Genomic DNA, 14838 nt, shown 5'->3' with positions numbered 1-14838 from the left:
TTCCTTGGATTCACCTAGTTCTGTTGAAGGGTCATGAGGACTCGAAACGTCAACTCTTTTCTTCTCCGCCAATGCTGCCAGACCTGCTGAGTTTTTCCAGGTAATTCTGTTTTTGTTTTGGATTTCCAGCATCCGCAGTTTTTTGTATTTAACTAACACAGCCTGGTGAACTGCTGTTTCCAGTATGTTTATTACTTTTTCTCACTTCCTATTTTGTTCAGTAGGGCAGAATGCCTTATCAACCTTGGGCCCTTAAGCATTTTAAAGGCAGGAAAGTGACATGTTCAAAGCTCAATGGCAGTTTTTCTCATTGCGCTTTGTCATGATAATGAGGGAAAAACCACCGACTGCATCCCGAAATACTGGACTTTAAAAATAAGACCTGAGTTTTTAAAAATGCACACATGCCACTGGCTGGAATGCTGCAGGGTGACTCCCTAACTGGTAATGGAATCCCACTGTTGCCAGACAAGGTACTTCTGAAGACATCCAGAAACTAATTGCTCCCTCTGGTAGAGCCAATGGGAGATGAACATCATCTCATCAAGAAGTCCTGTGAGCAATGCCCAGGCAGATTTGTGAATTCACTTCCCACTTGGAATGTACAAAGAAGGAGTTAAAAGTGAGCTGAAAAGCTGCCCCAGTGTGTCTGTTGGTGGGTGTTCTGAGACAGAGCAAGTGATGGAAGTTTGACTCAGAAGTAACAGCCACATACAGTACCCCTGCAAATTGCCATTTTGCAGGTATCCCGGTCTTCCTCCCTCTCTACCGAATTCAACTGTACTGGAACCTCGAAACCAACTATTCATCTACGGGAGTCAATTCTACTGGAATCTTGAATCGCAATGGCCGCAGCACTCAATCGCCTACTCCCCACAAGTTAAGGACTGTCCGTATACCTTTTATACATGTATATTCACTTACTTCAAGCATGTGTTTTAGCCTTACTCGCCTTTAGTAGTTAATAAACTTACTCTTAGCTTTAATTCAAGAAAGTCTGATCAAATTGGCTCCTTAAAAACCAGAATGATTGGGTCTGGGGAAAAAGTATCAGGAAAAAGGTATCCTTTTCAGATTAAATCTTGTTGCAACTAACAGTGGGGGAGCGGGGCGGGGGTAGTGGTGGTGGCTGAATAAAGACAAGGAGCCAGTTCATCCCTCCTCACCTGAGGCATAAAACTTGGGGGTGTTCCAGCAGATGGTGACAAATTGAGGGGTCTCGCCTGGATCAACAGCTTTGGGGAACCTCACCTGGGATGGGTTGTAACAGCTTCCAGGCCATTTTGACTTTTGAATCTCGGAAACACACTACAGTAGGTCAAGTCAAAGCTAGGGGCCACATTATCAACATAAAATACAATGAAGGACACCAATTGATGAATGTAATAAAAATATATATGCAAAAATTTCCTTACATTATTACAATATTTCAGAGTTTACTACTTTATGTACTTATTTTTCTAACAAATCAACTCATTGGACATTTTTTCCAAAAAGTAATATCCAATTCTTTCAATTCTCTGCACTTTCCTTACCCCATGTGCTTCATTACATATAGTCTTCTCCTTTGATATATTACAGCCTCAGTGGAAAGGAAAATAAAAAACAGCTTATGTACTTAGTGTCTATAGAGTTTTGAAAATACTGCTGACCAATATTTGCAGCAGTTTTACTCTCACTGCAGTAACCACAGAAAGCTGTGGAAGTTGTTAGTGAGTATATTCAAGGCTGAGATCAGTAGGTTGTTGGGCACTTGGGGAATCAAGGGATAGGGGGATAGGGACAGGAAAATGGAGTTGAGGTTGAGAATCAGCCAGGATTTTAGTGAATGGCACAGCAGACTTGAGGGGCTGTATGACCTACTCCTGTTCCTAAAATGAAAAATGCTGGAAAAACTCAGTGGATCAGGCAGCTTCTTTGGAGAGAGAAACAAAGTTAACATTTTAGTTTAATAGTCTTTTGGAAGAACAGGAAAGTTATAAATGTAACAGAATTTAAGCAAGTACAGAGGCAGTGAAAGATGGAAGGGAAGGAAACAACAAAGGGAAGGGCAGCGATGGACTGCACGACAAGAGACATAAAAGGGATGAAGGTGCAAGGCAAAAGGAGATGGTAAGAGGACAAGTAAAGAAACAAAATGATGGATCTAGAAGAGGTGTAAACGGGAAAAGATCAACAATAATAGATGCCGTCTGAAAAAAAAAAGGGGGGCATAGGGGTTATGATCTGAAACTGTTGAACTCAATGTTGAGTCCCTAAGACAGTGAGTTGCCTACACAAAAGATGAGGTGCTGTTCCTCGAGTTTCTGTTGAATGTCACTGGAACAGTGTGGGAGGCTGGGGGCAGAATAGAAGAAGTGGGACAGATAATTAAAATGACAGGCAACCAAAAGCTCAGGGTGACATCCGAGGACTGAACAGGTGGTTTTGTAAAATAGTCACCCAATCTGCTTCTGGTCTCCCCGATGTAGAGGAGACCCATAGTGAGCAGTGAATACACAAGTGCAACTAAATCTCTGTTTCACCCGTAAGGAGTATTTGGGGTCCTAGACAGTGTCATGAAGCTATTAATGCATATAATGTTATTGGAAATTATATGTTTTTAAAATAGAGGTTTAGTCTGTGGGTGTATCTGTGTGTTTTAATTGGATTAAAGCCAGCTAATCTGGGTGCTTTGATGTATAGTAGCTTTGAGATATAAATAGAGGGGTCAAGGACATTTGCGTTTTGTTGATGAGAGGTGAAAAGGGCCCGGAATCAAGAAACCATTAAAGGTGTGGCAGGCATCAGAAAAGTCATGGATATAGGTGGGAAGAGAGTGGACTGGGGAGAGATATAAGAAGTTGAGAATGGTAGAAATCGTAGGGCAAGAACAGGTCAGAACAATTGGTCCATCAAGGCAGTCTTGTTTGTGGATCTTGGGAAGGAAGTGGAGGTGGATTGTGTGCGGTTGGGGGAATACAAGATTGGAAACTGTGGAGCAAGAGTGACAATCTGGGAAACAATGGCTTGATGTTCAGTGGTGGGGTCATGCCCCTAGGGAGACAGGCGCAGATGACAGGAAGTTGGCACTCAGTTTTTGCAAGGTAGGAGGTCGCATTGCCAAACACCAAGAACCACCCTTGTCAGGTTTAATGACTATGTTAGGGTTGAACCTGAGAGAACAGAGTGCTGCAGGGTCAGAAGGAGATAGGTTAGAGTGAGTGTGTAGAGTAGAAAAAAACGAGACAGTTGATATCACGTCAGCAGTTGCCTATGAAAAGAAAAGTCTAGATTGGCCAGGTTCCAGAGGGAAGGATCCAAGAGGAACAAAAATTTGGGAAAGGGATAAAGGGAAAGGGTCTGCTGTGTGGGATTGAGGCAGATACGGGTGGGGGACATTCCCAGTCAAAGAAGAGGGGCTGAGGTGAAGGTGACAGAAGAAGAGTGCAACGCAAAGAATTCACACTGGAGAGAAGTTTGTAAATAATGATTGGGAAGGCAGCAATAACAGTTGCATCTTAACAGCAACTTCCATTTGTAAAATCTCCCAAGGTGCTTCACACAAGATAATAGGATAGATGATAATGAGGCAGGAATAAGAGTCTTAGAGAAGAGTAGGAAGGCACAGAGGTTTAAGGAACAAATTCTAGAATTTAAAGCCTAGGCAGCTGAAGATAGCTGCCAATAGCAGAGCAATTCAAGAGTGAATCTAACCATCTATCCTTTACATTCAAAGGCATTATCATTGCTGAATCCACCACTATCAACATCCTGCAGATTAACACTGACAAGAAACTAAACTGGGCCAGTTTAGTGGCTACAACAGCAGATCAAAGACTGGCAATTCTGCATTGAGTAACTCACTTCCTGACTCCCAAAGCCAGTCCACCATCTACAAGGCAGAAGTCAGGAGTGTGATGGAATACTCTCCGCTTGTCTGGATGAGTGCAGCTCCAACAACTCCAGACACCACCCAGGACAAAGCAGCCCACATGATTGGCACTCCAACCACCACCATAAACATATATTCTCTCCACCACTGACTCACAGTGATAGTAGTGTGCACCATATACAAGATGCACTGCAGCACTCACCAATGCTTCTTCAACAGCACTTTCCAAACCAGTGACCTCTACCAACTAGAAGGATAAGGATACATGGGAACACCATCATCTGCAATTTCCTCTCCAAGCCCCACTCTATCCTGAGTTGGAACTATAATCAGCGTTCCTTCACTGTCGCTGGGTCAAAATCCTGGAAGTCCCCTTCTAAAAGCAAATGTACTGCAGCAGTTCAAGATAGCAGCTCATCACCACCTTCTGAAGAGCAATTGGGGATGAGTAACAAATATTGGCCTAGCCAGTGACATCCACATCCCAAGAAAGAATAAGAAAAAATAAAATCCATAGTTTATGAGGCCAGAATTGGAGAAGCAGAGATCTCAGAGGACTGTAGGGTTGGAGATTAGAGATAAGGAGGGGAGAGGCTACGAGGCAATTTGTAAACAAGGATGAGAATTTTAAAATCATGATGTTGTTGGATTGGGTGCCATTGCAGGGCAGCAAACAAAGGGGCATTGTATAAACAGAACTTGATGCAAGTTAGAGGCTGAGGTCTGGATGAGTTCAAGTTGACTGAGGGTGCACTTCTTCCTAGTGTGAATTCTTTACAGTGCACTCTTTTTTCCAAATCACCTTCACCTCTAGCCCCACTTCCATGGCCAAGAATGCCCATCCCACTCCCCCACCTCAATGGGGTGCTGGTTAGGAGTATGGAGATGGTTGAGGGTGGAAATAACAAAGACTTGGATGATATTTTCAATAACAGATGATTGGAGATAGCTGTGAAGATGGTCGATATTAGAGGTGGAACTAGGCGATCTTGAAAATGGAATGGACATGGGGTTAGAAGTTCATTTCAGGTTCAGATAGGGCAATAAGGCTGCGATCAGTCTGGTTTAGCTTCAGAAAGCAGCCAAGAAGAGGGATGAAGTTGGTGGCTAAGGAATAAAGTTTACAGCAGGGACAGAAGACAGTGGCTTCCAGTTTCCCAATATTTAGTTGGAGGAAATTTCTGCTCATCCAGTACCAGATGTCAGACAAGCAGCGTGACAAATCAGAGGCAGTGGAAGGTTTGAGAGAAGCAGTGGTGAGGTACAGCTGGGTGCCATCAGTGTATATATAGAACCTGACGTTTGGATGATGTTGCTTAGGGACAAACATTGAGAGAAAGGGAGGCAGCCAAGGATAGTGCTTTGGGAGACTCCAGAGGTAATGTATGGAAGCAGGAAAGCAGAGCCACTGCAGGCAATTCTCTGGCTACAAATGGAGCGTAGAAGACTTGACCACTTTACAGTTATAGCTTTCTACTGATGGATCAATCATATGTTTTGTTACTTGTCAATGCAATGTCTTCACAATATTATTGAGATCCTACTGAAAGAAAAAAGAATATATGATCTTTCTTTGGAATTCTATACCCTAAAGGGTTGTAGATGTTCGGTCATTAGCTATTTTCGAGACTGAAATTGATAGATTTTTGAATATTTAAAGGCAGTGCTTCCCAAACATTTTCCTAGTGTGACCCCATTTTAAATGTCCAGGCTTCACTTGACCCCAGAGCGAAACTTAGGGGATTATGAGAGGTGTTGAGTGGGTGGCAGGCAGGTGGGGTGGGGCTTGAGCTGCTGAGCTCATCTGCTGGTTAGTGTTCAAACTGCAATGTTTTTTATATTAAAAAAACTAGCTTCTCAAAACCTAATCTTGCAGTGGGAATCGAACCTTGAAAACCTGACCATTAGGTCGTGCTCACCACTAGAAAAAAACACGAGTATTTTAAGGGGCCTTGAAGCTGCGGGCACTCAGTCCAAGCTGCATCGGAGCTTGCAACCCCAAAATCTCATCTCAGGACCCCACTGCGGGTCGTGGCCCAGAGTTTGGGAAGCCTTGCTTAAAAGGAGCAACATAGGGCATGAAAGTGGAGTTGAAGTCGAAGATCAGCCATGTTTTAACCGAATGGTTGAGCAGGTTCAAGGGGTTGTAAGGCCAACTCCTGCTTGCTTCTTACATACCTTAAACAGGGATATACAGCGGCTCGTCCTAACTATTTGTATCCAAGGTCCCAAAGGTTGATGATTTTCCAACACTTTCAAATTGGAAGTATTTATGGGGGTGGGACAGCGTAGGGAGCAGTGGTTGTGTGAATTTCAAAATATTAAGTTTCAAAATAGGCAGAAACACCAATCACCCTTAACTGAAAAAGCAAATATATTCAACAAAAGAAAAACTATTGTCATACTTCAAGTGCAGACACCAAGGACTTATTTGTACTGCCATGGGAATTTCCTGTTCCCCAGTGGAAGCATGAATAAACCAACCCTTCACAAATAAGTTCACTATTTCATAATGAATAACAAACAGGAAATCTCCACTCCACCACTACATCGCCATCCCCATACCGACCTCTCCTTCCACAAAAATTGTGGAAAGTTAGGTCAATTTACTGTGCTAAACTGTTATACTATCACATGCCACCGGCTACTTGAATAACAGATTTTTAACGGGAAATATTAGACAAACAGTTCAACACGTGGTCGAAAAGTTACAGCTGACGAGAATAGGTCTGATGAAAGGTCATCAACCTAAAATATTAACTGTTTCTCTCTGCCCAGATGCTGTCTGAGAATGTTCAGTTTTTAGTTAAGACTTCCAACATTTGCAGTATTTTGCTTTTGAAACAAGACCTTGTGTGATAACCTTGTGTGACAACCCCATGTGATAAAACCTATATTCAAGGGGGCTGTAGGATAACATTCTTCTGTAGTCTGAAATCATCACTATATTCATGGACAAGACGTTTTAGTTGTAAAGCAAGAATTACCTTAGGACAGGCAAGGGGATGCCTAGGGCGAGTTTAGCTGCAACGTAAGCCAATGGGTAACCAGTTGCTTTGCTGGCCAAAGCTGAACTTCTGGAAAGACGAGCATTCACCTCGATGATAAAATACTGGAAAACAGAAGTGACGTGAAAGTGATGCTGGAGTACTACTACAATGGAATGCATTGAAAAAATGATGATGGAAGCCAAGTTATCAAACATAATTCATAAATTCGATAATGCAATAAGCCTTATAACACCTCTAGAATTACAAAAAGAACGGAAATGTGGGGGTGAATTCCCATTTATCTTAAATTTATAGGTGAGCTACAGTTTGAAATTAAACCATTTTTGTTCAAGAATATGATAAAACATGCTACTCTATTTTAGTTAGTAAACATACATTTTCATTGTAAATACAAGTTCCATCTATGTGCATGTTCTTTATTTTACAAGAGGGAAGCAATTCACAGATCAGTACAGAAGAATGCCTAAATTGACAACTCTAAAATGGGGAAGTGACACACAAACCTGACTTTCCATAACCTTGTTTTTCTAATGTCCTGTTGCTATCAACAAAATTGTTGCTGCAAAGGAAGGAAATATCTATCAAATCCTAAAGTGCAGTAAAATCTACTGCACAGGTCTCCTCTTTATAATTTGCAAAGCTCGGTGAAGGATTTATACACTGAATATGTTATAGTTTTTAATTATGATACCTAAGTCGAGAACTGAAGCATTCAAGAGGGCATTGGATGATTATTTAAATAAAAACACTGGGCAGGATTTTACGTGTTGGGGGCGGGGCCCGCTCGCCGACGCTTAAAATGACGTGCGGTGACGTTGGGCGGAATTCCCGTCACTGCGCCCCATTTAAATTTTCAGGTAGGCGGGGTGCAGAAAATGAGGCCAATTGAGGCCATTGACAGAATTAAGTAATTAAAGGACCTGGCCACCCAGCCAGGAGCCCCGGCAGGATGAGGTTTCATGTGGGTTGCAAAAAATTTTAATGAAGTTTTTGTAAAAATTACGAACGTGTCCCAACTCATATGACAGTGTCACATGAGGGGACATCAGGGCCTTTTCCCCCCCTTTTTTAAAATAGTTTTGACAGTACAGCTGATCTCCCTAAGGCTGCACTTAGCCTCAGGGAGATGAGTGTGCTCTTTTGTGCGCACCCATGAAAATAGTGGTGTGTGGACATCACACTGGATGGGCCTTATTGGCCTGCCCACGTAAAATGGCACCGATCAGAAGCGCACCCATCCTTCAACTTCGCCCCCGACAGGGGAGAAAATCCTGCTCAATGTGCAGGGTTATGGGGAAAAGGCAGGAGATTGGCACTAAGTTAAAAAGCTCAGAGAGCCGGTGCAGACATGATGGGCTGAATGGTCTCCTTCTGCACCGTAACAATTCTGTGAACTACTGACAGATAGCCAAGTATACTTCAATGTAATACATATTATTAAAATCTACAGAAAAATTCATTGGTTTCTTCCAATCAATATGCCCTCTAATTTTTTTTAGCTGTGCAAGACCTATTTATCACACTGTAAGATATGTTCCAGATGGTTGTGCAGCTCTGCGCCAATGCAGATAAGAGGGAATATTGTTTTCAAACATGCAAGAGAGATAATATTGTACAAACTTGGTGATCGGAATGTGAAAGTATGCACATGCACGTTAAGGACTAAAGCATAATATGACGCTGGAAAGGAAATTTTAGTTGTATGATAAAGCAGCAAAGGCAAAATTAATCAAGCTGAGTACCTGTTCAGATTCAGGGTTCAGGGCATACTGAATATTACACTCTCCCACAACACCTAAGTGCCGTATCACTTTGATTGCAGTAGTTCTCAGCATGTTATATTCCTTATCGTTCAAAGTCTGGCTTGGTGCAACAACTATTGACTCCCCTGTATGGATTCCTAATGGGTCCACGTTTTCCATATTGCAAACCTATAGACACAAAGAATACATAGCTTAGTAACTCTCGCACAGAAAGGCGTTCGCAAAGATTAAAAAAAAAACTGGTTTTCGATTAACCAAAAGTGTCTTCAACAGGATCAGATACTCCATACTTACTGTGATACAATTATCATAGGCATCTCTGACAACTTCATATTCTATTTCCTTCCAGCCTTTCAAAGACTTATCGATCAGAATTTGAGATGTATGTGCAAATGCTTGTGTCACTAAGGTCACCAACTCCTCTTTGTTCTGAGCAAATCCTGAGCCCAAGCCACCCAAAGCAAAGGCAGCCCGTACCAAAACAGGATAACCCAAGCGTTCTGCTGCACATTGAGCCTTACAAATAGAAGAGCAGGTTGAATTATTATTTCATTTGAAATTATACTAATATCCAACACCACCCAGAAATGCGCAGCAAGTTATTACACAGATCATAGTACAGTAAAATCAGCATGCACGTGATTGACATTCACAACTCCTGATCCTAGTCAACAATGGTAAAGTTAAAGGACTGTCAAAATTAATTCATAAACTAGTTGTGTCACACAATTATATATATTGTGAATTTTACTTCAATTGTTGCTCCAACGTTCAGGAATATTTACATTCACTACTAGGAGGTAACAAACAGAATGCAATAGTTGACAAAAGCTATAAATAAATCAGGATCTTTACCTGGTCCAAGGAGAAAGCAGCTTCACTGGGTACAACATATTCATTAATTTCTGCCATTTTCTCAACAAATATTTTACGATCTTCTGTCATCTCAATGGAAGAAACTGGAGTCCCCAAAACTCTGACATTGTATTTTTCTAAAACTCCTCTTTTTTGAAGTTCCACTCCACAGTTTAGTGCAGTCTGCCCACCAAATGTCAGGAGGATTCCATCTGGTCGTTCATTCAAAATGACCTGAGTACAAAATTTTTAAAAATCCAAAAATATGATGTTATCTGTATCATGTATAACACAGAGACCAAGGTTTAGTTAATCTAATCATCATTTTAACCGCAGATATACTGTATAAGCTGCCATTTTGTTAGCTCATCTGAGAAGACAACGGGTTAGCAATTAAGCACATCATCTGGACTGACACTGCAGTGCAATTTCAAGGTAGCACTGCATGGATGCTGTTTTTTAGATGATTCATTAAACCGAGACCCTATCTTCTCATTCAGGTACATGTAAAAGATCCCATCGTTTTGATCGAGAACAATAGGGAAGTTCTTCAGCTGTTTTGGTAAATATCTACCCTTCAACCAATAATAGCTAAAACAAAATAAGTCGACATTCTTCTTATTATTGATTGTAGGGCTATTTGTGCAAAGACTGGCTGCCCACTACTTCAAACGCAATTCACTTTTTTGGAAGCCTTTTTGTCTGAAAGTCTGAAAGTTTGGAAGTCTGAAAGGTGCAATAAAAATACAAGTACAACCGTTTTTCGTCATATTTTTCTAATTTCTACACAAGATTATCTGGCATATCTATAATTTAAATTTTTTTTTAAATTATATTCCCTTCCTCCCTCTCCACCACATTCCCAGATGTTAACTCCTTGCTGGGTTACAGTTCCATTAATGGTGGGCACCTGCAAAATCTCATCTAAATGTTTTATGTTTTCCTCTAAGGCTGTCACAGCCTCGCCCTTACAGGTGATCACATTAACCTTTGAAGAAGAGTTGCTGGCTAGTAAGCAACATAATTTGTACCTAATTTTCCACTCTCTACACCAGCAGTGTTAAAGCCATCAGCATGTGCCCCCTCCTATTGTTCCAGATAAGATTAGTTAAGCTCACACAAACCTGGGATCTTCCTATTCAACGTGGCTCTGACATTCGGATAAACTTCCCAAGTCACCGAAGGAACCCCCAGGCAGCTCTATTATAATTTTGGTAGGAGCCAAATATTTGGCCAACAAGATCAAAATAAGCAGCCACAAGATAATAAAATAAAGCCAAAGACTTGAGGTAATGGTAAAAGTAATTCAGGTAAAGCCAGTAACGTGGTAACTGGAATCAAATCTGTACAATTGTATTTTATTATATAAATGGTTTTACATTTGTCACTCAAGGTTTAACACTGAAAATGAGTGTTTAACTCCAGGGATTGGATTGTTTCAACTGAACCAGCTAGAAAAGGGACAGCATCTTAACCAAGTTCCAGAAACGTCACATGGTTCTGCCATGCACTGAAGTGGATAAGATAAACTGATTGAAATTTGTTGCTTAAGCTGTGAACAGTCTTTCAAAATACAGCAGTTATAGCTTGACGAAATACCAACAAGTTTACTGAAATGTTCCTTGACCTATACCGCCACCACAAACCAAAGTATTGTTAATTAGTCAAAAATAACCTTTCGCTTACTTTACAAGCCTCAACTCAACAAGTATAAAACACAGGCTTTTTGTAGTGGTGGTGATCAGTGACGGGTTGCTTTGCTCAACATAAACAGGTGTTGATAAGAATTCTTATGTTAGTAGTGAAAGAGACTATACCTGTGTTACATATTCTGGAGTGATAGGCAGAAAGTAGACTTTGTCTGCGAGTCCTTTAGATGTCTGTACTGTTGCAATATTTGGATTAATTAGCACTGACTGAACATTCTCCTCTTTCAGAGCTTTAATAGCCTGAAACAGAATCACATTTTTGTTACAAAACAAAAGCAAAACATAGCCAGCAAAGTCAAAACAATTATTTTGAGACAGGATAATATTATTTGACTTTATGGTTTAGATTTAATTAAAGTGGAAAAACAAAGCTCAAATCACACACTAATTATCGCAGCATGACTAACTCCCCAGAAATATTTCCAGGATCCTTATACTCAACCCAAGAATTGTTTGTAAATACAAAGTCAATGTTCTTCAGACATTTACTGTAGCCAGTTTGGATGTGATTCCTGTTCAAATCTTCTTTACCTTTAACAAATTGTTCCAGATGCATTTTTCCTCAACTCACCTGAGAACCAGAGTAATCGAACTCCCCTGCTTGACCAATAGATAGGCCACCTGATCCAAGAATGAGCACCTTGCGAGGCTGTATTCTTCCAGGTGGGAGTTTACATTGGTCAGTTCCATTACTGGCATTTTTGTAGGAATAATGTGAAATCATCCGTTTTTTAGCTAAAAAACGAAACAAGTTTTAACATGCATCATCATTGTATTTAACTTCCCAAGTCACTGGGGGAGCCCCCAGGCAGTTATATTCTATATTTGGTAAAAGTCAAATGTTTGCACTTCGTAAATCATCAGTTATTGGGAGAAAGAATATTAAAGTAACTCAGGTTTTATAACTGCTCTTACCATTTACCAATTCCAATCACATTAACATTGAGAAAATAAATTTGCTGACTGGTGTTACTAAATGGTCCTAATGAGACTCCAGTTTAATTTTCCCCAATCATTTTGACAGGTAAATAAAATCACATTCCTTAATAGAAACAGAAAATGCTGGGAAGGCTCAGCAGGTCTGGGAGTATCTAAGGAGGGAGAAACAGCATTAACGTTTCAAATCAATGATCCCTCAACAGGCTTGAAACATTAAGTTTGTTTCTCTCACTACAGAAACTGCCGAACGTGTTATTTCCAGCATTTTGCGCTATTATTTCAGATTTCCAGCATCTCTGCAGTCTTTTATTTTGGTATCAAATTTTGCAGATTGCTACAAATTGCTCTGTCCAAATAAACAGAAATTTAATGCAGGCAAAGTAATGGATTTTATTGACAAGAATGAGGAGAGATAATTTAAACAAAATGGTACAATATCGTAGGTGCGGGAATATAAAGGGGGGGTGTATGTACACAAATTTTAGAACGTGTCAGGACAAGGTGAAAAAGCTGTTAAAAAGCAAATTAGATTCTTGACTTTGTTGATAGAGGAAAAGAACACAAAAGCCAGGAAGTTATGCCAAATCTTCATAAAAGACTGGTTAGGCCTTAGCTGGAGAATTATGCTCAATTTAAGGCACTACACTTTAGGAAAGGTGTCAAGGCCTTAGAGAGGGTGCAGAAGAAACTGAGTACAACGGCACTATGGATGAGAGACTTCAGTAATGTGGGAGACTGGAGAAGTTCAAGTTGTTCTCCTTAGAGCAGAGAAGTTTAAGAGATCGGATGGAGGTGTTCAAAATCAAAAGGGGTTTTGATAGAGTAAATAAGAAACTATTTTCAGTGGTAGAAGCGCCGGTAACCAAAGGAGAGAGATTTAATGAGATTGGCAAAAGAATCAGAGGCAAGATGAGGATTTTTTTTAAAAAAATGCAGTGAGTTGTTGTAAACTACACTGCATTGCCTGTAAAGATGATGAAAGCAAAATCAATAGTAATTTTCAAAAGGAATTAGTATTTGAAAGTGAAAAAAAACAGTGCTATGAGAAAAGAGAAGAATGGGACTATTGGGTAGCTCTTCCCAAACAGCTGGCACAGGCCCAAAGGGCTGAATGGCATCCTTCCGTACTATATCATTCTATGATTCACACTGACACATCAGAGATACTTTTTTCTAAGTGGAAGCTAAGGCACAATGTTGAAATTGTTTCATTAATTCAGCAGCAATTGGTCATCTTTTATATAAATCAAAACTTTTTGAAAAAAAATTTGATGGATTATATATTCTGCAAAAAAATGCTAAAAGATTTTTGTTTAAAAGTTCTCTTTTCCTAAATATCAAACAGTATTACCACACAAAAACCAACAATATATTTTAAAGCTATGAAGAATTTGTTTCAATAATTAAAGACTGAGGTTACCAATCATACACAACATTAAACTGAGGTATGTAGCAATCAGGTTACCATCCCAGTATAGTTTTCTTGCTTCAGTGTAAGTGCTACCTGGTGTTTTTCAAATTCAAAACCACAGAAGAATGCTAATGGTCATGCATATTCTCACCTTAAAACCAGCAAAAAAAATGTGGCAGCATCTCCAAATTTCAACTGCACAGAGTGCAACAGATTAGGAACACACAAAAGATAATCATGAACTTTTATTCTATATAATGCAAAAGACTTAGGGAAAATGTTTTCCCAATGGGCCAAATGGCCTATTTCTGCTCCCTCATCTTATGGTCTTAAATTAATTTTACGAAGCTCATGGCAGTGAAAATCTGAAACAACTCAGTAGCAAGGAGATGTGAGAGGCTACAATTGCACTAATACACCAGCATGTGTGAACTGGACATAAATCTATTATGACATGACCAGGGATCAAAAGATGCAGTGGCTTATATCTTGGCTATCATTTTAACATGTGGATTTTTGACCACATTATGGAGAAAAACATTTTCAAATTAGTGAAAACTGACTTGAACAAGTTCTAAAATGTATGATGGTTTAAACCTTTAAACATCTTTACTAGATACAGGATAACCAAACACAGCATTTAGCAATAGAAAAATAACTGTTTTCCAGATGACCAATTGCAGTGATTAACTGATTTGAAAGATTATGATTAAAGGCTTTTATGTGAGACATGCTCATCAAAATGCAAAAAAAGGCACAGGTCACAAATACATTGGTTATTTGATATCCTGGGTCCTTTTCAGCCAGTACAGTGTTTCTTGGGAAAATACATGAGAAACCAACGCACCACAGATTTAAAAAAATTGTGTTTACACCCCTGCTTTGTTTTCATATCAATTGCGATCTGTAAAGTGTCATTATATGGTGCCACATCTGGCACATATCTAAATTCTTACCAGTATTTCCTAAATTAACTCCCAGCTTCGTATCCCGCACACAATCTAAAAAGATATCAAAAAGATCCACAAGATCTGTTGGTCCTGCCATATGCTCTGGGTGAAACTGGACACTGAACACAATAAGAAAAGAAACAAACTTAGATCATTGATAAAGGACAAATCATATAGGTTTCTTGGAATCATACTGCATACTGAACCACAAAGTCACAAATCAGGACATTAAATTATTTTAAAATTCTCACTTCAGAGGGCTTCAGCTTCAGGCAATGAACATCTGTGCAAGTGGTAGTGGCCACTGCAACAATCACCACTTACTC

At 39.9% G+C, this 14838-nt stretch overlaps 1 protein-coding gene across 5 annotated transcripts in view; it reads right to left on the bottom strand.

Moving 5' to 3' along the window:
* The window catches only part of cad (carbamoyl-phosphate synthetase 2, aspartate transcarbamylase, and dihydroorotase), a 116821-nt gene that overhangs the window by 64044 nt on the left and 37939 nt on the right, over positions 1-14838 (bottom strand). For all 5 annotated transcript variants that reach the window (XR_005942963.1, XR_005942962.1, XM_041187318.1 and 2 more), the window contains exons 8-14: positions 14519-14631; positions 11784-11947; positions 11321-11452; positions 9504-9737; positions 8943-9164; positions 8628-8816; positions 6862-6986 (exon numbers count right to left, since the gene is read on the bottom strand). Coding sequence is in view for 3 of the 5 variants with exons in the window: in XM_041187318.1 (XP_041043252.1) it covers positions 6862-6986; positions 8628-8816; positions 8943-9164; positions 9504-9737; positions 11321-11452; positions 11784-11947; positions 14519-14631 (1179 nt within the window). In the remaining 2 variants the exon portion in view is untranslated. The remainder of the gene's footprint in view (positions 1-6861; positions 6987-8627; positions 8817-8942; positions 9165-9503; positions 9738-11320; positions 11453-11783; positions 11948-14518; positions 14632-14838) is intronic.

Source organism: Carcharodon carcharias, chromosome 5 (assembly GCF_017639515.1).
Source record: "Carcharodon carcharias isolate sCarCar2 chromosome 5, sCarCar2.pri, whole genome shotgun sequence".
NCBI classification, from domain to species: Eukaryota; Metazoa; Chordata; class Chondrichthyes; order Lamniformes; family Lamnidae; genus Carcharodon; species Carcharodon carcharias.
The sequence above is the reverse complement of the archived record's forward strand: the minus strand, read 5'-3'. Positions and strand labels throughout refer to the sequence as shown.